This window comes from Lemur catta, chromosome 21 (genome assembly GCF_020740605.2).
Source record: "Lemur catta isolate mLemCat1 chromosome 21, mLemCat1.pri, whole genome shotgun sequence".
In the NCBI taxonomy this organism is placed as follows: Eukaryota; Metazoa; Chordata; class Mammalia; order Primates; family Lemuridae; genus Lemur; species Lemur catta.
In genome coordinates this window covers 19289237-19310793 of record NC_059148.1, presented here as the reverse complement: position 1 = coordinate 19310793, position 21557 = coordinate 19289237, and the positions used below count along the sequence as shown (strand labels likewise).

The 21557-nt window shown below is 46.7% G+C and overlaps 1 protein-coding gene across 1 annotated transcript; it reads left to right on the top strand.

Annotated features, from left to right (window-relative positions):
- Positions 1-515: 515 nt before the first annotated feature.
- Positions 516-15261, top strand: MLEC (malectin). Its single transcript, XM_045534664.1, has 5 exons — positions 516-979; positions 6775-6953; positions 7563-7739; positions 7846-7903; positions 9750-15261. The coding sequence occupies exons 1-5, from the start codon at positions 754-756 to the stop codon at positions 9977-9979; spliced, it is 870 nt and encodes a 289-aa protein (XP_045390620.1). The 5' UTR covers positions 516-753; the 3' UTR covers positions 9980-15261.
- Positions 15262-21557: the final 6296 nt, after the last annotated feature.

Here is a 21557-nt window from a genome sequence, read left to right as displayed (position 1 = left end):
CCCCGAGCCCGCTAAGGGGTGGGGGCGGAGCCCTATCCTCGTGGGACTCGCGCTCTCAGGACCTGTGCATGTGGCCTCTGGAGAAGGATGGGTCCTCTGCCTCACGCGGGGAAAAGGACTGAGCCTCCTAGGTCAGGAGAGTGTCCATTACTTCTCCTACTAGAGCTTATGCTCATGCCTCTCCCTGAGAAGAGGGGGCGGGAAAGTCAGCAAGCCCCCTCCAGAGCCTATTTGGTCCCAAGATATGGAGCACCGGAAGTGCTGGCGACGTGTCAGTGCGCCCTACCCTAAACCTTCCCCGCCAGGCCACCTTTCCCATTCAGCTGTGGGATTCCGGGGCCGCCTGGGCGCTGCACCCGCCACTTCCGCACCGAACCGCCGCTTCAACCGAACTCCCTCCCTCTGAGCGTGCTCCTTCTCGTGCCCGATGGTTGGGCAGGCGCCTAGGAGTGGCCACGCCCTTTCCCGCGCCTGGCAGCCAATGGGAGGGCGGATCCCGGCGGGGTGGTGGGTAATTAATGAGGGTCGGGCTCTGATTGGCTGCAGGGTCAGGACCGGGGGCTGGGCGAAGGGGTAGGTTGTTCCTGAGGTGGGAGGTGGCAGCCGTGGCTGAGGAGAAGGAGGCCTGAGAACGACATGTCCCCGGCGGCTGAGGCAGAGCGGCCCGTGGCTCTGTCTTTCTGAGTCCGGGGCGGCCTGGCGGCCGGCCGAGGACAAGGGTCGGCGGGGGCTGCCCCAACGGTGGTGGCCGCCATGCTGGGGGCCCGGGCGGTTGAGGGAGCCGCTGTGGCGCTCTTGCAACTGATGCTGCTGCTGCTGCTGCCGGCGCTCAGGGGGCCCGGGCTCGGCGTGGCTGGTGCGGCGGGGGCCGGGCTGCCCGAGAGCGTCATTTGGGCAGTCAACGCGGGCGGCGAGTCGCATGTGGACGTGCACGGGATCCACTTCCGCAAGGACCCCTTGGAAGGCCGGGTGGGCCGAGGTGAGAGCCCCTCTGCCGAGCCGCGGGATCCCGGGCCTGCCGTGCCGGGCGCAGCCGGCCGAGGGCTGCGGGCTCCGAACCCCTTCCTCGACCCTGGGGCCACGTCTCTGGAGCGAAGTTTCTCTCTGCAGCTTCCTCAGAGGCCAGGCCGGAGCTCAGGGCCTGGCATTAGCTCCAAGCTACCAAGAGCCATCAAGGCAGAGAGTTGACGAGAAGTTGTATTTGAACCTCTCATCCTTCATTTTTTCAACCCCTCGCCCCCATCCAAGCTGGGCAAGTAATGATGAGGGCGGTTTCTTGCCACCTCGAGGCCTCTCGGGTTGTAGATCATCCATCGGTGCCTCTGCTCTCCTATCTAGACAGTTCCTGCTAGATTCTTGCCGACCCAGAAACCGGCCGCTTCTCTTGCCCCTTGTGCAGGAGTGGGGTTTGATTCTTAGCCAGAATAGAAAGGAATCTTCGAAGACCATGGGCCAGGAAAGTTTGATCGTGGCCTCCTCCCTCGTCCTCCTTTGGAGCGAAGAATATGTGGGCTTAAAAGTAGAAGCTGCAGGCCGCCCCCAGAGGGTGGTTATATTGAAGCCATCCTGCACGTGAGGCTGGTAGCTGTGTGTGAATTGGGTCAACCAGTGTGAGAATCTCAATATTCTATCAGAGAGCGCTTACAACCTATCCCAGGTGGTCCTGACACGCATGATTCCAGCTTAGGGGGGAAATGATTGTGATTTAACTGGTTGAGCAACAGTAGTTTTTACAGAGCTGCACAGTTCTCAAAGTTAGTGTAAGAATTGCCAGGGAAGCTGGTTGAAAATGCAGATTCCTAGTCCCCTCTCCAGATCTAATAGGGATCCCGGTTTCTGCACCAAGGGCTCCTGATGTAGATTCCCCATCGACCATTTTTTGGGGAAAATCTGCTCTAGATTCTGTTTCTTCTGTAAGTGGGATTGGAAAACAGGTTTAAGAAGGAAGTTCCTTGCTTTATGTGCTGGAGGGAGATTTATGCTGTATGCTGGGTTCAGAGGCTGCCAAATTGGCAATATGCCCTCTCCAGACAACTAGGAGACAGACTTTTCTCTCAGTCTTTTTTCACGATGCCCAGATTTGGCTCTTGCTTTTCCTAAAGAGTTTAACTTAGTTCCTCCAAGTTAATTACAGTGTCCTGGAGTTTATTATATCAGGGAGTTTATTGCTTTCATACTTGTGAGGGTCTTGGGACACAGGGCTGTTTTCTGAAGTCTATGTTTGTCTTGGAATTTGTTTAGCCCTGGCATGCAGATCGCAGTAGCCTGGGTTCAGCTGAGTCAGGCTCCAGTCTTTAGCAGCCGTAACAGCAGCCAAAGCCAGGCTTTATAGCAGGAGGTCATTACTATCTCCATCCCCGACCCTTCCTCTTTCATGGGTGTGGGCAGGGAGGAAGGAGCTCTTTGAGGAAACTGGAGACAGTTTGTGGACTTTGCCTCTTGAGATAGCAGTGGTGAGGGCAACGTGCAGATGGTTTCTTTCACTTAGCAGATACCAGGCCTTACATTGATTACATTGTCCTGTTAGGTCCATTGTGCAGAGGATAAAGCTGACTAAGACCACACAGTTTTAGTCCCCAGATACTGCCCTTATTCAGAAATTCTGGTTTTAATTTGCTGGTGCAGGTGGTGGTGTTTTGTTTTTGGCCTGGTCAGCAGTCAGTCAGGCACTCTGGCCTTGGGTTATTGGCTCATAGTTGGCAGTTTCTTGGGAGGAGTTTACTGTAGCAGGTAAAATTACATGAGACCTACCAAAGTTCATGCGTACTGGAGTCCTATGTCGGACACTGGCCCTTGGGGCATTGTATAAATGGAGGTTCCTGTTCCACTCTGCCAATCTGGGTATGAATTGTAATAGTATTAAGGCATGGATAGGGAGTGGGAGGGGGGCATTGTCAGCTGCAGTATGGAGGAACTTGTTGCAACATTGCATTTAGCAGGTTCCTGAGAGTAGCATTTTGCTGGCATTAGGTGTGGGGCTGAGATGTGTACAAACTTCCATTCTCAGGAGTCAGCTCTCTAGTTTCTTTCTGCTAAGGAGTCAGCCCCACCAAGGGAAGTGCAGCTCTTCACTCTGCCTTCCTTCTCTGGCCCTGTTTGGATAAGGGTGTGCCAGGTATTTGGAGACCCTTGCCTCGTGCAGCTATGTACACTAATTGCAGTAGGAACTGTGTGCCTCATTTCTTTTCCCATATGCCTGTGATATTGTTTTCAGCACGCTGAGGAAAGGGCTTTCTATGTTGAATGAATTCAGATATTTGTTGCCAAGTTGGTCCCGATAAGGGTTTGGCCTGCTTTTGAACTTGCTGTTTCTCTATAGTTTCTTTGTAGTTCAGCATTCTTGTGACTGTGAGTGGCCCGGGGCATCTAGTGGCTTATGCTTTCAAAGGTACTTAATAATGTATATTGGATTTCATTTCTGCCTTGAGGATACCTACCTATATGCTTGCAGGCCGGGAAAGGCTTTTTCAACTTGTGTGCTTCCACAGATGGAGATACCACTACAGAAAGTGGTTCAGAAGCGCTCATCTTGGGGTTTTGGCATGCTGCACATCCCAGGTTCTTGGTCATTCTGGGTTCCTCTTCACTCTCACTAGGAGAAGACCTGGTTATTTGGCCTGTGGGCACAGAACTTGCCTTGGTTCAGGGGAGGCTATATCCTCTTCATAGAAAGATCCCTGCTGAAGTTGAATGAACTTGGGGAACTTGCTTTACCTCTCTGAGCCTTGTTTTCCTTTTCAAAAAAAGCTTCTCATGCTTTAGAAATCTCTCACGTGACTTTGAAAGCTCTCCTGTCAAGTAGGTTAAAGTGTCTCTATCTTCGCGTGGTGACCTTTTACATGGAATTAAAAACAGGACAGAAAGAACATGGCTCCAGTGGGGAAAAAAGCTGGTGGGGAATCTGAGCCTATCGGATTCTGATTTGCTTAAGGCCACGGGATTTATTTAGAATTCTCTTCCTATACTGTCACCTAATGGGCAGGCTTCCTCTGTAGGCCCTCCAAGTTCTAAAAATTCCCAGATAGAAAATTCAGGTCCCTGAATCCTTGGGTTCAGTCCATTCAGAAAAATTCTCTAGGGAACTGGTCTCACTTGAGAAAGAAGTGGTTCAGAAGAAGAATCTGGTGGTCGGGAGGCCTAGTATTGGGGTGGAGCGCCAAGGAGAGCTTTGCAGTGGTGTTCTCACTGGAGTGGAGGCATTTATCTAGTGCTTATGGTATGTATACCCTTGCCCAGCTAGCATACTTATGTGTCTGTTTCTGCACATGAGGCATTGTATTAAGCTCTTTACAGACTGTTTTATCCTTACCACAACGCTGTGGGGTAGGTGATACCCCCATTTTATAGGTGAGAAGACAGACCTCGAGAAAACAACTTGTTCAGCCTTACTTAGTAGGTGGCAGAGTGAGGATTCATATCCAAGCTTGTCTTATTCTGAAACCTGGGCTGAATTATCTAAGGAGCTGGGCTGCTCCATTGTCTAAAAACTAAGAAGCAACAGCCACCATAATGTAGGCCCTTTGCCCCCCTTCCTTTTTGGTTAACTGTCTGAGCTATATTGTGCCAACTTCAGCAGTGTGCTGACTGTACGCTTCATTGTATTAGAGAAATCTGTTTAGCTGTGAATGCATAAAGGCTAAGGAGGGAAGAAAAACCCTTTTTGCTGCTGCAGCTCTTGGGACTTGGGCAAATTCAACTTTGCATGTGGCAGATCTCTTGGGAAAGCCACTTGGGCTTTAAAGGGAAAATATTTAAAGGTAATTCCAAGGTTGTTAAGTAATTTTTGTTCACATGGCAGAGTTTTCTTCGCTGTGGGACTAAGACTGCCATAGATTACGTTACTGTCGGTTTCTCACTTTTTCCACTTGGCAAGAAAAAAAAAAGATTCCCTACACATGCACAAAATTTTCAGTGTATCTATAAATCAAATCTAGTTAATGTTCCAAGTTTCTAAGGATCGTGGTCCTCATGGAGGAAGGAAATTCTTAGAGCTCAGTTGGAAGAAAAATAGCAGTCTTTTAGTCTTTATAGGTTTGTATCCCGGGATAATGATTTTTTGAGCCTGGGAAAGAGCTGGGGCTTATTAGCAGGACATCCTTTGTAGTGCTGTTCAGCCACCCTTTGATTTCTTAAGGAGAAATAGGAAGAAAAAAGTCTGAAGACAAAAGTGCAATGAGTTTCCTGTTCCATTGTCTCTCATCAGTCCATCTGATCTCGTGGCTGATGTCGTTTACAGGAATTGTTAACAGTTATGTTTATTTTTTTGAGGGCTTGACCTCAGCCAGTGGGTCTTTCAGTTAATCTTTTACCTTTTGCCATGTCCTATCCCTTGAAGTTTTGGTGATTCAGAAGATAAAGCTCTGGGAATAACTGCTCCTGGGCATCTCCCAAAGGACCAAGGTGCCAAATGTTTTCAGGGTCACCATGTGATATCGGAAGGCAGTCTTGGACTCTTAATTCCATGCTGGAGGAGAGACTAAACTAGTGCTAGATCTGTACTTTGGAAAAGAGATTTATGGAGCACTGGAAAGCCTCATTGTGTTGATAGGATAAAAGAGTCAGGCTACTCTCTGAAGGAGGAAGCATAACTAATCATCTCTGGAGCTGAAATGTGATATCTTATATCTGACGAAAGATCTCAGTTTAGTTTGTTGTGTGGGAGGAAGAAAACATATATAACTCATCTCCTACCAAGGTTGGGAGGGGCCTGGGGGCAATAGAGGTTTTTGGCTCTTCCAATACTGCCCCAAGGTATTTACTTCTACTTTGCCTTATTCCTTGTCAGTTTGTGAAATGGGAAAAGTGGCTCCCCCAGGACCCAGGACTCTGTCATCTTAAGCCAGAGGTGCCAGTAGGATCTTGGCAGATTTTCTTTCCCTAGATGGTCTAACCTTGTGGATAGAATGGCAAGTCTTCGCTGCTTTGCAGGTACCTCCTTCACTGCCATTGGTTCGTTCAGCAAACCATATGCAGTGGCTACTATGTGCCAGGTGCCGTGTTAGGTGCTGGAGATAAAGTAGGAACTCTTTTTCTTCTGTTGGTTTATCTGGGGGAACGTTCAAGAGAGTAGGTGAGGTAGAGCGTTGTAAATCTGTGGGAAGTAAGGTGCTTGGATCTAAAGGAAATTAGAGAGCATCACACCCTTCATTTACGAGCCTGTTTCTGTTTACTAGCCTTTGAACTTTTAAAATGAAAATTATTTAAAAAAAAAAAACAACAAAACTAAAGGTGGAATCTTATTTGTAGTAAAGACAATGAAGAATGACTTTCCTAACCAGATATCCTGTTTGTTTTAGACACAGAGCCTTTCTGAATGAGAAAAAACATTCTTTGAACTTGATCACCTTGTATAGAGTTCCTGGCTGTCCCCCTTGTTTAGGAGGTTTCTCTGAAGCTCTCCCTTTCAGGGAACCGGGCAGCTGCAGCGTAGCACTTTCTTGTAATAATGAGTTAGACTTGTTCTCTTCCCATCATTCTCCATACAGTTGGGAAAAAGTCATTTTAATGTACTTTCAGAAAGTTCCGCTCTGAGGGTTTTAGGGGCTGTTGGAGTGATTAGTGTTTAGTTTCTTTTATTTTACTCTTCCTTAGTAATGGCTGTCTGATTCCTGCCTTTGTTTGAGTTCTGTTTGGAGCCAGGTGCAGAGGGGGTGGCCTCTTGCGTGGAGAGGTTTATTAGCACTGCCCTGGAAATGCCTCTGGCAGTTTTGGGGTCTCTGCTCTTCTTTTATGTGTTGCCTCTGATGTGCTTTCTTTTTGTCTTTTTGTTCCCAGCCTCAGACTATGGCATGAAACTGCCCATCCTGCGTTCCAACCCTGAGGACCAGATCCTATATCAAACTGAGCGGTACAATGAGGAGACGTTTGGCTACGAAGTGCCCATCAAGGAGGAGGGGGACTATGTGCTGGTGTTGAAATTTGCCGAGGTCTACTTTGCACAGTCCCAGCAGAAGGTGAGGTCTGCTCAGGCCCCGCTTGACCAGTGGGACATGCTACCCTTGGACACTCTTCTGCTATGGGGCTAGAGAGTGTAAGAGCCTCCCTAGAAGGGAGGAACAGATGAGCGCCTGGGAAGAGCTGTGTTCCTTCTGTCTCTAGAGAAGCTATGTCCCATTGCCCACAAAGCTGCACTTGCCTTGGGGGTTGGTGACAGAAAGCAATGCCAGAATTGTAGTTTTTGCCACTCATTGATCCTGTTAAGGCCCTGCTGGTTACTGCTCCCACCATGGTTTTCAACAGCTTGTTTTTAGCCTTATTCTTTTCCTTTTTCCCTTCCTGTGAATTTACTTCTTTCCATGCAGAGCTTTTTGTTTGTATTCTTTGTTCCTTAAGGCCAGTATGAAACCTCCTTGGCAGTGAAGGAACATAGCATTGATTTGGCCCAGGTAAAGGACTCTAGCCACCCTAGGCTCATCATTTTTTTTTCCCCATCCCCCACCAAGGCTCATCATTTCTTACATTATTTTTGAACTTGAAGCCCAGGCAGGTGCATAATATCCAACTGCTTGAAGGGATGTGAAGCTGGTGGTTTTGACATTTGTCTCCTTTTCTAATCCTGGAAGGTATTTGATGTACGATTGAATGGCCATGTCGTGGTGAAGGACCTGGATATCTTTGATCGTGTTGGGCACAGCACAGCTCATGATGAAATCATCCCTATGAGCATCAGAAAGGGGAAGCTGAGCGTCCAGGGGGAGGTGTCAACTTTCACAGGGAAACTCTACATTGAGTTTGTCAAGGTAACTCCCCGACTCTGCCTCACAGCTGAGGATGGGCTGAAAAGAGTGGGTACGGGGGAAGATGCCTGCTGCTGTGTGGGGTTGACCACTGTTTTCCGTTTCTTAGGGGTATTATGATAATCCCAAAGTCTGTGCACTCTACATCATGGCTGGGACAGTGGACGGTAAGTTGTGTTTTGATCTGCCTTTTGATTCTGGCTGAAGGATATGGTTGAGGAAACCCTCGGGAGATGATTTAGCTGATGAACTATTTTTGAAACACTTAAAGCCAAATTGTGGGGAATTTGGAATCAGATGGATGAGGATAAAATATAATATGATGTTAGCTACAAGCTTTAGAGTAAGGTCTATGTTTATATCTTCTTGCTACCACTTGATCAGCTGTTTGGTCTTGGATAAATTCCTTTAACTTACTTGTAAATTGGGATTAATAATGGTACCTCTTGGTGTGTCCTGACCCTTGTAGTGATTTGGAATCACCTAAAACTTGTCCTTAATCTGTTTCTTTGTTTGACATCTGTTTCCAAGCTTTCCTAGGAGAAAAAGGTAAAGGGAGTAGTGCTTTAGAGTTTCGGTTTGCTCTGAAAGATTCTAGCATCACTGGACTGCACTGGGACAAAAGTTCACTTATTTATGTCTCCTGGTCCTTGGGATCCAGCCTTAGGGTGTGTCTCTTTCTCAGGGTTTAGATTATCCTGGCTGCCACCCTCCCAATTTTTTGTAGAGAAAGCTTGTATCTTAGTGGCTTTTCTCCCCCATTCCACCTCTGTGCCTTTTTCTAACTCATCTTGAATGCACTGAGGATCTCATCCTATTGTCTTGATGTTCCCCCTAAATGCTAATATTATGACATCTAGGAGGATATCTTACCACCAGACAGACCTGTGCTCAAGACCAGAAGGAGGAGGCAGGACAGAGGAGTAATATGTACTGAGAACCCAGAATTCTGGGGACCAGCTTCTCTTAAGTTGCTGTGTCAATCAAAAGGGAATGTGGGCTGGGCGCGGTGGCTCACGCCTATAATCCTAGCACTCTGGGAGGCCAAAGCAGGAAGATGGCTTGAGCTCAGGAGTTTGAGACCAGGCTGAGCAAGAGCAAAACTCTGTCACTACAAAAAACAGAAAAATTAGCTGGGCATGGTGGTGCATGCTTGTAGTTTCAGCTACTCAGGAGGCTGAGGCAAGAGGATTGCTTGAGCCCAGGAGTTTAAGGTTGCAGTGAGCTATGATGATGTCACTGTACTCTTCCTGGGCAACAGGGTGAGACTCTGTCTCAAAAAAAAAAAGAAAAAGAAAGAAAAGAAAAGGAATGTGGATTTGTGGGAAGGAGGAGGAGGGATTTGAAAAGGTTAGATTTTGGGTGTCAGGTCATTCATTGTTCCTGTCCAATCTGTCCTCTTGGAGTTATGAAGTAAGATAGAAAGGGAGAATAGTGAGCCTCCCTGTGGGCAGAGCTTTTACTATTTTTTAGTTAAATCTAAAAAAGACTAGTTTTTACAGCTCTCTGCTGTTCTTTTTTTTTTTTTTTTTTTTTGAGACAGAGTCTCACTCTGTCACCCAGGCTAGAGTGCCGTGGTGTCAGCCTAGCTCACAGCAACCTCCAACTCCTGGGCTCGAGCAATCCTACTGCCTCAGCCTCCCGAGTAGCTGGGACTACAGCCATGTGGCACCATGCCCGGCTAATTTTTTCTATATATTTTTAGTTGTCCAGCTAATTTCTTTCTATTTTTAGTAGAGACAGGGTCTCGCTCTTGCTCAGGCTGGTCTCGAACTCCTGAGCTCAAAGGATCCACCCACCTCGGCCTCCCTGAGTGCTAGGATTACAGGTGTGAGCCACCGCGTCTGGCTGTCTCTGCCGTTCTGTAGGCCAGAGGCTATTTCTGCTACTTCTGCTCCTTTCTGTGGACCCTGGTTAGGTCACAGGAGTCTATTATAGTGCATTTGCTACTCTTGAAGATCTCACTTCAATGCTGTGGGTCTTACTTAACAGGTGTTTTCTTTCTTGTGTTAGATGTACCAAAGCTTCAGCCTCATCCAGGATTGGAGAAGAAAGAAGAGGAAGAAGAAGAAGAAGAATATGATGAAGGGTCTAATCTCAAAAAACAGACCAATAAGAACCGGGTGCAGTCAGGCCCCCGCACACCCAACCCCTATGCCTCGGACAACAGCAGCCTCATGTTTCCCATCCTGGTGGCCTTCGGAGTCTTCATTCCAACCCTCTTCTGCCTCTGCCGGTTGTGAGAACAAGTGACCATCCTGAACACGGTGGAGGGGTGTGGGAAAGAAACCAAACATGTTGGTTTTGGTTTCTGTATTTTTCATAATGATTAATGGAGAAACAAAACAAAACAAAAAAACCACACAAAAATTAAAGGAGATAAAAAGAGAGTGAGTAGAGAGCAGCCCTCATCCACCACCTGGTCCCAGACCTGCTTCAATCCTAGTCCTCTCTTTGTGGCTGGCCCCCAGCCATTTCTTTCCTCTTGAGGGTACTTAGGGTACACTGGATCCTTCCTGTTCAAGGATCCTCATTTGTGTACCTGGTGGAAAGGACTCTGAACTCAGAGCAGTCACAGTTCCTTTTTTTAGCCTGGAAATTAATAGCAGGGAAATGTCATCTTATTACCTGAAAAGACCAGTACTGGGAGTTGAGTGGTCTGACTTGTGCCCAGATATGTTTTCATATGTCCTGGGATTGAGAGTATACGTGTCAAGGTATATAATTTGTATGGTAAAGACAAAAGGAAAAAAGAAGAGTGATTTAAAAAAAAAGAAAAGTAAAAGCTTCCTTATTTGGAAGCCTCTCTGGATTAATCCAATGATGGTTCCACCTTAAGTGTTTGAGCTTTGTCATTACTTATCTCCCTGACATGTGCCAGTTAGAGGACTGTCTGGTATCCAAGACAATTAGTTTATGTCAAGTCCTCAAATTGCCTCTGACTTGTTACCACAAATCATTTTGATTTCAGTGCCTGTTGGGGACTTGATTTCTTCTCAATTTTTTTCTTAATCTGGCTCATTTGAAATCTCTTCTCCCTCTTAACAATCCCACTAAGTTATTACCAAGAAGGGAAGGAGACATGGGGATTTGGGGTTCTCTGCTTGAATGTCTTTTCCTTTACCACCTCACCTTGTCGGTACCTCCCTCCCTGGGTCTCTGAGCCAGCAGCCAGGAGGACCTGACCCAGAAGCTCTTTACTGGCCCCTTTGTAGGGTCTTGCTGCCAGGGGGCAGGGATGCTTTCCAGCCTGCAGCAACAGAACACTTGACCTTAAAAGCCTCTTCTGGTCTTTGGATTAGAAAAGGCTTATGTTAGCGTAGTTTAAGAGCAACCTCAGAGACTTGAGCCCTACTAAGTGACTGACCACTGTTTAGATTGTCTAGTATCTGACGTTCATTTATTTCTATGTCCTTGTGTGTCACAGTTCAACCAACGAGTTTTGATTTATGCCTAGAGCTGCCCCCAAGGAACTAGACTGATTGGCCATGTGGGCCCAGTGATGATCTTAATAGTGTGTACCCCGCTCCGCCCCGTCCTTTCATTTCCCTATCCAGGCAGCAGTCAAGGTCTTGGTGTGATGAGCTGAGAGATTTACAGTCAGCCATAGTCCTTACGGCTCTGAAGCTAACCTTAGCATCTAAGTGTCTGTCTTAAATTCCCTGGAAAAATTTCTGCAGGAAATGAAGCTTCTCTGGTCCCCTCCTTTTTTGGTCACTGTTATCCATTTCCCAGTTAGGGGAACAATGAGGGAGGACCCGGCCAAGCTAAAAGGACTTTTGTGGATGACAGACAGCAAGATTAGCTTCAGTGTGGGCTGGAGTGTAGAATCTCAAGCCAGGGCCATCTTTCTACAATATGTTTAATTTTGAGTTTGCCTTATTAGATACGTTTTTTAAGAGCTCCATATATTTGAACTGGTCTTCATGTGACCAAGTCAGTAGCTCTTGGGCCCATGTCCTGGGTTTTGGCTCTTAATGATTACTCCAGGCCAGCATTTAGTCATTTGAGAATTTATTATTTTTGCTGTGACTTGCGTCTCAGTACTAGGGTACAGAGTCAGGCAGCTGGATGGTTGTGGCCTGAGGCTGCAATCAGAGGAACACTTCCTGGAGCGCTTCACGAAGCTCCCCTGCTTCTAAAGGATGAGGTACTGTAGCCTTGGGTGGACCACCTGCCTGGGGCAGTGGACATCCTGACTAATTGGGCTTCTGGCAGTGGCTTTGGTTCCTATTCTATCATAATTCCCCAAAGCCATGGGCCACTGCTAATAGATTAGACAAGATGAAGAAGGAGGACTTGCTGCCTCCATTTTGCCTTGTTTGTTAGTTTGCCTGGGTCTCTCTGAGGAGGGAGGGGGTCCCGCCTCCACCTCAACCCATCCCTTTAGTGACTCAGAGTCTCAGAAGGAAACCCTGACCCCTGGGGCCGTTTCCTAATGGTACTGTAAGCCAAGCAGCTTTGCTTCTGCCTCTGTTTCCAAGCCCACCCCTTTCCCCTGAGCTCAGGGACAGGGATGGGCGCTTTCCTCTCTGGTTGTGTCCGAGAGGAAGGAACATCTTTCTATGGCTAACAAAAACCAGGGGAAGTGAGGAAACAGGAAGAAGTATGGTGGGGGCCGGGGTAGATTCCCCTGGAGCCAAGCCCACCTGGCTAACAAGAGCTGCCTAGGGCTGGCTGCAGCTGGCTCATGATGCTGAACTTGAAAGCTTTTTTTTTTTTTTTTTCCTCCAAGATATAGGTACATGAAGTTTAGGTTAAAGGGGTGGGCTGGGGCACTCTTTATTTTTATTTTTGTATGTTATGTGTCAAGAATTACTCTATTGTTCATCTTTTGCTTTTTGTACTGTTTGTTCCCCTGTCTGTATTTTGAGCTAGTGCTGGGACTGAGAGGCTGCACCGGGCTTGGGAGGTGATGAGGGCTGCCAGTTAGTGGGTGGCGGGAAGAGAGGCCTGGCTCTTCTATTGGATCTATGCTCTGTCTCAGGGTTTTAGATGCCACTCAGCCCAGCCGGCCAAAGACAAGAGCAGACAGTCTGGGTGAAACTTAAATTTTGCCAGAAATGTGGCCGCAGTTGAGTTTGTGGAAGGGCCATGCAAAGCCCTCTGCGGGAGATGGGGTGAGAGTCTGCAGTCTAGCTCTGGTTTGGGGTCGGGGCAGCTGGTCTCTAATTGGACTCTTTTGGGTCTCACTCATGCTTGCTTACTGAAACATCGTGCCAAGAAACTGCGGGATTCATCTTTCTTAAACCAGATCCATTTTTCTAAACAATCTCTACTGTTGTGAGGCTGCTCAGTGAATATAGCCTGAGTTCTGGTGATTGGAAAGACAGTTGTCTTCAAGTGTCCCTGGTGTTAGACTCCCAGGAGGACTAGCCCCTACCTGCAGGGCCTCCTGTTGGGTTGAGAGTATGATCATGTTCTCTTGCTCCCACTGCCTAAGAGTTGCTGGGATCACGTTAGAAGTCACTTAGGCTTTAATGAGATGGGGTGAAGTTTGAGTTAAGTTTACCTCCACCTTTCTGTGCCTGGGAAACTGGTCTGGTTTTAGATTATGATTTGACTTCTTTCTCTTTTGGGAGAAGCTTCTGCTTTAAGGAATTTCTCTTTTTATTCTGCCTCTAGCCTCTCCTGGAGTGGCCTGGCCATGGCTTCTAGAATCTCAGCTGAGAACTTAAGAAAACAGCAGCAGTATTTTCCTTTACCTAGTGCTAACATCCCTTTCCCTAGGAATGAGCTCACCTTGGGAAGCCCAGGGAAAGAATCATCAGGTTCTCTACCCTCCCTGGAGATTGGGGAAGGACCCACCCCCGGTCAGCACAGTGCCTTTTCCTCTCCTGCTCTGAGCCAGGGTGGGCATTCCCTCTAGATTCAGGTCTGGGCAGAGGTCCTACAGTCCCTGCCATGCGGCTACTTTCCCATCCTTCCTTCCCCCTTCCCTTTGCTGGCCTACTCTGACATAATTCTTCAAGTGTCTTCTTGCCTTGAGGAGCCTTAATGGCATCAAGTGGCAACATGTAATATTGTCCTCCATGGCTCTCCAAAAGAACCTAGGAGAGCAAGTGAGCTTTCTAAAGTGAGAGACTAATAGATGTTCCTGTTTTTTTTTTTTTTTTTTAAAGGCAGGGTGGGGAGATACGTTTTGGGCCTCCTTCTGCTGTGGCCCCTGAGGAAGGAGGCTGGGGCAAGGCTGTGATAGTGCACCGAAGCAGAACCAGAAACACCCAGGATCTGTTCAGAAATCTCAGCAGAAACCAGTTTCTTTTCTAAGGAAAGATGTAATTAGGGATCAAAGAGCTCTAAGGAAATTGCAAAGAAGCCTTAATGTTCAAGCTTTGGAGAGATCAGAGCAATTTTTCCTTTTCAGTCAGAGAGCTAAAACTCTTTCTGTATTTAGACCTCTCCTGAGGCAAGAGGGCTGGATTTCCTCATTTTGTTACAAGACTAGACTGGCACCAATGGGTCAGCTGCCCACCGAGGGCGGGTGGGTTTCTCCTTTGCACATGTGCGGCTTGCTGCCGATCTGGTTTGTCCTTCTCAGCTGCCTTTTGTTTAGCCTGCTTTGGGTGGCCAGAGCATCTTGATAAGAGCGGGTGATTTGGGGACTGGCTGGGTTGGCAGGAAAGGAGCAGGATGGATCTCTCGGGACAGGTTCCCCCAGGAGTATAAAACAAGGAGCCAGGATTGTGCTGGCAGCCGGGGAGACAGTAGTGCCTGTTTGAGTTGGCAGCGAGGGCCTTGGCACCTCTCGCATCAGGCAGTGTTGTGAGATGGGGGCACACAGCACTGAGGAAAGCAGAACTCCATTCTCACCTCTATTTTCAGCTTCTGTGCTTTATTTCAGTATGAGGAAAAACAACAACAAACTGAAGTGTGCTTTCCGTCCTTTCAAAGGACAACTGTCGGGAAAGGAGAGCTGAGTTGCCAGGTGGGGGGAGAGAAATTGGCAGGGGGAAACATTCTTGACTTCTCTCTTCCCTGGTGTGTCATGATCCAGGGAATGAAAAGAAATTTGACCCTGGATTAGTTCCCTCCTTGGATTAAAGGAATGTTACCTTTTCCTTCCATGGAGTTCTCCCAGGCTAGCACCGGCTGCCCATTCTGAGCTTAGGGCAGCCTCTCCAACCATTATTGGCCTAACCTGGCTTGTCGGGAAACCAACCCTACCCCTCCCACATTGGGCCTGGCTGCTCTATTCTGTACCAAGTACTGGAGAAAAAGTGTCAAGTTCTTAGTAGCCCTTGCAGCTCCTACTCTAGTTTCCCATCCTTTCTCTGCAGAGGCCAAACCAACTCTTTGTAGCCACAACACACATTTACAGTGGCACAGTGAGATGTAATCGAGGGGCTTTGAACCTGGCTGGCCGGGGAAACCATGGGCGTGGATAGAGCCGGCTTTCTTTCTGGGCTGTCTCCATCTGTCCCTACCCCTTCCATGCCCCACCCCACTCCCACCAAAAAGTAAAAAATCAGGATGTTTTTCACTGTCCATTGCTTTGTGTTTTAATAAACAATTTACAGTGACACTCTGTGTTGGGATTGAGTTTGACCTTGATCGCAAAGAGGTGAACTGATGGGATGGGAAAAGGGAGACCCAGGGGTTCACTTGGCTGTGAAGAGTTCTTTTCTTCTTTCCAGGATGTTTGGTTAAGAGAATCATACTCTGTAAAACCTTGCTTGTCCGTTTCAACCAGCAACGCATTCAAGGAAAAATAAAGTGGTTTGTTTTTGTTTTCGCTGGAACACCAGACCCTGACTGTCCCACTCCTAAGGTACACTGGGTCTGTCGCTGCCTCTTCTTACCATTCACTTAGCCTCTGTGATAGCCCATGGATAAACTAAGGCATAGGATGTTTTTCTCTGCTTCCTTTTCTGATGTGTTGTCAGTGTTGAGTATACATTGAGAAGGGCAGAATGCAGGAAGGATTTTTTTCCTATAATATATCAGCTACATTTTACAGCTGAGAAATGTGAAGCTCAAAAAGGTTCATTAGGCCAGGCACGGTGGCTCACACCTAGAATCCCAGACTTTGGGAGGCTAAGGTGGGAAGATGGCTTTAGCCCAGGAGTTCAAGACCAGCCTGGGCAACATAGCGAGACCCCCATCTCTGCAAAAAATTGTTTTAAAAATTAGCTGGGTGTGGTGGTATATGCCTGTAGTCCCAGCTACTCTAGAGACTGAGGAGGGAGGAAGGCCTGAACCCAGGAGTTTGAGGCTGCAGTGAGCTACGGTCAGGCCCCTGCGCACCAGCCTGGGCAACAGCAAAACCTTGTCTGTAAAAAAGACAAAAAAGTTCAGTCATTTACCCTAGACTGGTCAGTAAATTGCCAAGCCAGGATTCAAATCCAGTCTGTCATCAAAGCCCATGCTTTTTCTAAGGCTATAAAAATAATTATAGCTAACCTATTGAGCCCTGGAAATGGGCCAGGCACAATGCCAAGTATTTTACAAATGTTATTGCTGTTTAATCTTCAACAAACCAGTTGGTGTTACCCTTTAAGAGGTGAAGTGACTTGCCCAAGGCCACACGGCCAGCACAAGGCAGAGCTGGGATTTTAAACCAGGACTCTTGCTCTTAATCAGTACTCTGCATTGCCTTCTGAGTCCCCATGATGCTGTGTGGCATGGCTCCAGGGCCTACCTGCCTATTTCTCCAAGCAGGAATGGAAGCTGCTGGCTTGTGGAGGGCGGGGGAAAATGAGGGAAGGAGTTTGGTCTGCTTTCCTTAGTTACTCCTTGAAGGGCAGAATGCTGCGCTCAATCCCAAGAATGAGGCCAGTGTTGATGAGTCTGTTCTCAGGGCCCAAACAAGCCAGGTGGCCCACAGAGCCTCTTTCTTAGGTTGAGCCCACCCATAACTGGAGTTCTTTACTAATTCAGATTTAGCTGTTACTATTTCAAGGAGCTTTGCATGAGCTGCCAAATGGGGAAGAGACATGAAGAACTCCTGCTCTGGGGAGTTGCAAGGAGGGAAATTGTGTGACAGAAGATCTTGGGCCAAGGACAGGGGTTGGGTTGGACCACTCTGTGGGTCCAGATCTTAATCTCGCTGAGGAAATCAGGCTCCCGGTTGGCTGGAGCCAGTGTCAGACCTTTCTCCATACTTAGTACCCTTCCCCATCCCCCACAGAGGAAGAGATGAGTTTTTCCAACACTTACTGGAAAGCTTGTTGCTGTAGGGGTCAAGGCAGAAAGAAGGCGGGGCATGGAGGTCCGGGACTTGTCTCTGCTCTCTAGCAACCTGAGGCAGTAGGCATCTCACTGTGCAACTCTGGCCCCAGTCTTAGTTTGGTTTGTTTTCATTTACATTAGTGAAAAAGAACCCCACTTGCTTTTTGGCTAAGGCCTTGTACTAAGACTGGCTCTCCCGGGGTTTCTTCACTGCTTCCACTTGAACCTGTCTGTTTCTTCCTCAAGGCTCCTCCTGTCCTCTCAGCTCTGACATGAGGGTTTTTTTCAGTCACCACGCTCTCCCATCCAGCTCTGTGGCTTCTCCCTACCCAGTGTGCCTGACCTCAGCAGAGGGCTCTTGGAGAAAGAGACTACTTATGTATATTGCCATAGCGACCATTCACAGGACACTCTCCCTGGCACCAGCACAGTGCTGTTTGTTGTTGTTTTGCATCTCCTCTTCACAACCACCCCAGGAAAGATGTGTGACTGGCCTGACTTACAAATGAGGAAACAAAGGCTCAGAGGGGAGAAATGACCTCCCCAAAGTCACATAGCTGGTAAGTGGCAGAGGAAGGACTGGGACCCAACCCTGTTTGACCCCTGAATCTGTGCTCTTAATGCCATGATATACTATTTTTAAAAAGGAGCCTTTTGAATATTGATAACTGATGAAGCTATGGTTATGTGGGGGTTTACTGCAGCCTTTGTCTGAAAAAGTAGCTTTTTAAGACTTAGTGAGATGACGACGCCATTGCATTTGCACTCTAGCCCTGGGGGACAAGAGTGAGACCCTGTCTCGAAAAAAAAAAAAGACTTAGTGATATAAGAATATATAAATATATAAATGTATTTTTAAAAATTATGTGGAGGCCAGGCGAGGTGGCTCACGCCTATAATCCCAGCCCTCTGGGAGGCCGAGGCGGGTGGATCACTCGAGCTCAGGAGTTCGAGACCAGCCTGAGCGAGACCCCGTCTCTACTAAAAATAGAAATAAATTATCTGGACAACTAAAAATATATATAGAATAAATTAGCCAGGCATGGTGGCACATGCCTGTAGTCCCAGCTACTCGGGAGGCTGAGGCAGTAGGATCGCTTAAGCCCAGGAGTTTGAGGTTGCTGTGAGCTAGGCTGACGCCACGGCACTCACTCTAGCCTGGGCAACAAAGTGAGACTCTGTCTCAAAAAAAAAAAAAAAAAAAAAAATTATGTGGAGTGCAAAACGTGAAAAGTCATTTTCATCCCTATCCCTCTAATCCCTAAAGGCTAATACAAGTGACAGTCTGGTGTGTATCTTTCATTTTATATGCATTTACATATATGTCACCTTTTTAAACAAATGGGAATATTATATACCATTCTGCACCTTGCTCTTTTACCTAATGAGACTTAGAGTGTTTGTTCTCATACATAGGTCAGTACATAGATTTTCCTCAACCTCAAGGGCTGCACAGTATTTTATGGTTAGATTGTAACTTACTTTACCAATCCCCTATTGATGAACTTTAAGATTGTGTTCATTTTTTGTCAGTACAGACTGCTGCAGTGAAAATGCTGGTACGTCTTCATGTACATGCGCAAGTATTTCTTTAGAATTCCTTTAAGAAATTACTGGATCAAATAATATATGCATTTAAAATTTTGAAAGTACTTGCCCTGCACAAGGCTTTGGTGAATTTTTACTCAGTGTTATGCTATATGACACACCAGAAATCTTTTCTGAAAACAGGTGGGATATAAATAATAAATTAATGCTTTTATCCTCAGCCAGGGAGTAAAGTGACTTGGGTACTAGGGAAATTACTAGTGCTCAGTCCCAGACCACAAGGCATGCCTGCAATCCCAGGCATGACTTACTGATTGGATGCGTGCCATTTTTAGGGAGGCAGCAGAAAGGAGGACTGAACTTCCCAGTCTTGGCAGAAAAAAGCCTTCTGATGTCTTGTTTACCTTGCTTGCACCAGCCCCGGGCCCCTCCTGCCTGGACTGATTTGAAGCAGACTGCCTGGCTACTCTGGGACTGCTCTGGAAAACTGCCACTGTCACACCTCTTATAGGGAGGAGGACAACAAGCTGGAGGGACTCGGGGCACCAAGCTGGGGCAAAAGGGAGGCTAGCTTTTCTGCTGTAGGCCTCACATGTCTAGCCCAGGGAAACTTTGGGGTTACTATTTAATGCATAACTATTTTCTATTTCTATTTTCTAGTTTTCTATTTTCTTTCTTCTCCCAAACAAGGTGTTAATATACGTACCTTGCAAAAAAACATATTTAAAAGAGCCTTTTAGATCACTTGAGCCCAGGAGTTCAAGGCTGCAGTGGGCTATGGTTGCACCACTGCACTCCAGCCTGGCTGGCAGAGTGAAACACTGTCTCGGGAAAAAAAAAAAAAAAGAAAGAAAGAAAGAAAAAAAAGAAAAAGAAAAAGAAAGAAAAAAATTTAAAAAGCCCTTTAGAAAGATTTGGTGAGGAATGTCAGCTTGGAGTTATAGCCCTAATTGTACCTAACCCCTTTATATTTATTATATGTATAATATGTAATGATATATGTTAAATATGTAATTATATATATATATTTCTTTTTTGTTTTCTGTTCTCCAACTACATAGTCTATTCCTTTTAAGCACAGTTCATAAGTAGTGACCAGAGAAAATATGGGTCCTGACTTCCTCATGTGGCAGTATTTATTAATATTTAATTCTTTTTAAAACAGGAAAAGTTGATTAAGTTTGAAGTTGCTTTCAAGTTTTAAGAGAAAATAAGGCTAATCTGGCACAGAGTCTGCCTCCAGACACAGATTCTAAGATATTTTCTTTTTAAAAAAGTACATAAGCAGCCCATGGTCATATCCTTGTGATAAAATAGTACAGAAGTAGCTCTAAATAGTGTCAAAAGTGAATGAATATATTTCCGTTAGTCTCTTCTGATACTCTTCATCCCAGAGAGGGAATCAAGGTTAATGTTTTAATGTGTAAGCAGGCCTTTTCCTTTAGTTATAAATGCACATCTATTTATTTATATATTCTCTATTTTAAATAAATGGTATTCTGTGCCTTGCGTTTTCCTCCACTTAATATCTTTGAGCTCTTTCCATACTAGTGTATATATTAATATATCATCTCATTCTTTTTACCAGCTGTAGAACACGAATTAATACAACTGAATATAACATGTCAATATTACAAATGGTCCTGCAGTGAATATCTTTGTGCATACGTGTAGGCTAAATTCTTGGATGTGGAATTGCAGGTAAAGGGGTTACATGTGCCATCATCCCTACAAAGTAAAAAGCCATGGTCCGAGTAACTAGTCCTGATGCTCTGAGAACAAAGGTTTAGTGAGCAAGTATCTGGAAAATGGCTACATACTAAACCACCCTCTTGGCAATTCACAATCAGGTAGCATATTAAAAGTTCCCGAAATTCTTTAGCAACTACTCATTGTTGAATGGTTTAAAAAGAGTTGTTGCAAAAGGAAAGACTTTAAGTCTTTCTACACATTTATTAAAATCTCCCAGAACCGTTTGGGAAGTGCCACCATATGCTAATCTGTCAAAGACAGACAACATTGAGGTAGGAACTTGGCCACATACTGTTCCACCCAGCTGGGCAGCTGGGGTAATGGTAAGATTTGGACTTTGTCCAGGAACCAAGAGAGGCCTGTCAGCCCCTCCCAAACTCCTCAGGTTAGGTGAGAGGGACACAGCAAGGCCTGGCATAGATCAGATCTTGAGGCTATGGGGGAGGGGTGGAATTTCACTCTAGCCTGCGTCTGGCTGAGAGGAGACATCAGACCTCGCAGACACACTTTGCCTCCATCAGGCCTAGGCCTCCAACATAAAAGAGTGTAGATCCAGAATCCCTAGAGAAGGAGCTAGTTGGGATATGAGAGGGCAGTTCCCCACATTCGTGAAATCAAGGCTCAGTGCCCGTGTCATGTCTGTGAAACCTCTCTCCGGCCCCGCCCCCAAACTCTCACAACCAGGTCAGACAGAATAGTCACTCCTGTGTGCTCCTGTAGCACCTTTGCTGGGTTCTGTATGGCATTCGGTGAGCTTTGTCTTCCAGTTCATACTTACCCTGCTTGTCAAGCGGAAGGGTCACATAATGAATAATGTGCTTCACCGTCTTCCCTAGCAAAGTGGGAGCTCCTCCATAGCGGGGTACTGCTCAGGCTCTCACTCATTCATTCATTCGGTTATTACTGAGCACCTACCATGTGTCAGGCATTAGCTAAACTGCTGTAAATAGTGGTGTGTCACCCAATTCCTGTCCTCATTCTTGTATTTCCTGTAGCCTAACCCAATGTCTAGCCCAAGACCTGGCACAGTAGGGCTTAGGGATGGCAATCTAATTGGAAAGCTTGTCTTGAAGCTGCCTTTGTATAGCAAACTTTTTAAACTTACCTTCTATGCTAAAGGTATTAATAAACATTTTCTCAAGATGCACTGCCCACAGTGTATATGACGGAAATTCATTGGGCCATTATATATATATATATTTTTAAACACCTGAGGTGACCTTGGGGGCCTGATGGAGAGTGTGGCGGTATTAAGGGCCCAAGCACCCTTTGGCCCGCCACCTGGCCGGACCGAAGTTGGTGCGACAGTTGCAGCGCCGCGTGCCGCAGGCCCCGCCCCCAGCCCCGCCC

Coding starts and splice junctions, on each gene's coding strand:
- MLEC (XM_045534664.1), top strand. CDS start 754: ATGCTGGGGGCCCGGGCGGTTGAGGGAGCCGCTGTGGCGCTCTTGCAA. Junction 980..6,774: donor GGAAGGCCGGGTGGGCCGAG/GTGAGAGCCCCT, acceptor TTTTGTTCCCAG/CCTCAGACTATGGCATGAAA. Junction 7,904..9,749: donor CATGGCTGGGACAGTGGACG/GTAAGTTGTGTT, acceptor TTCTTGTGTTAG/ATGTACCAAAGCTTCAGCCT.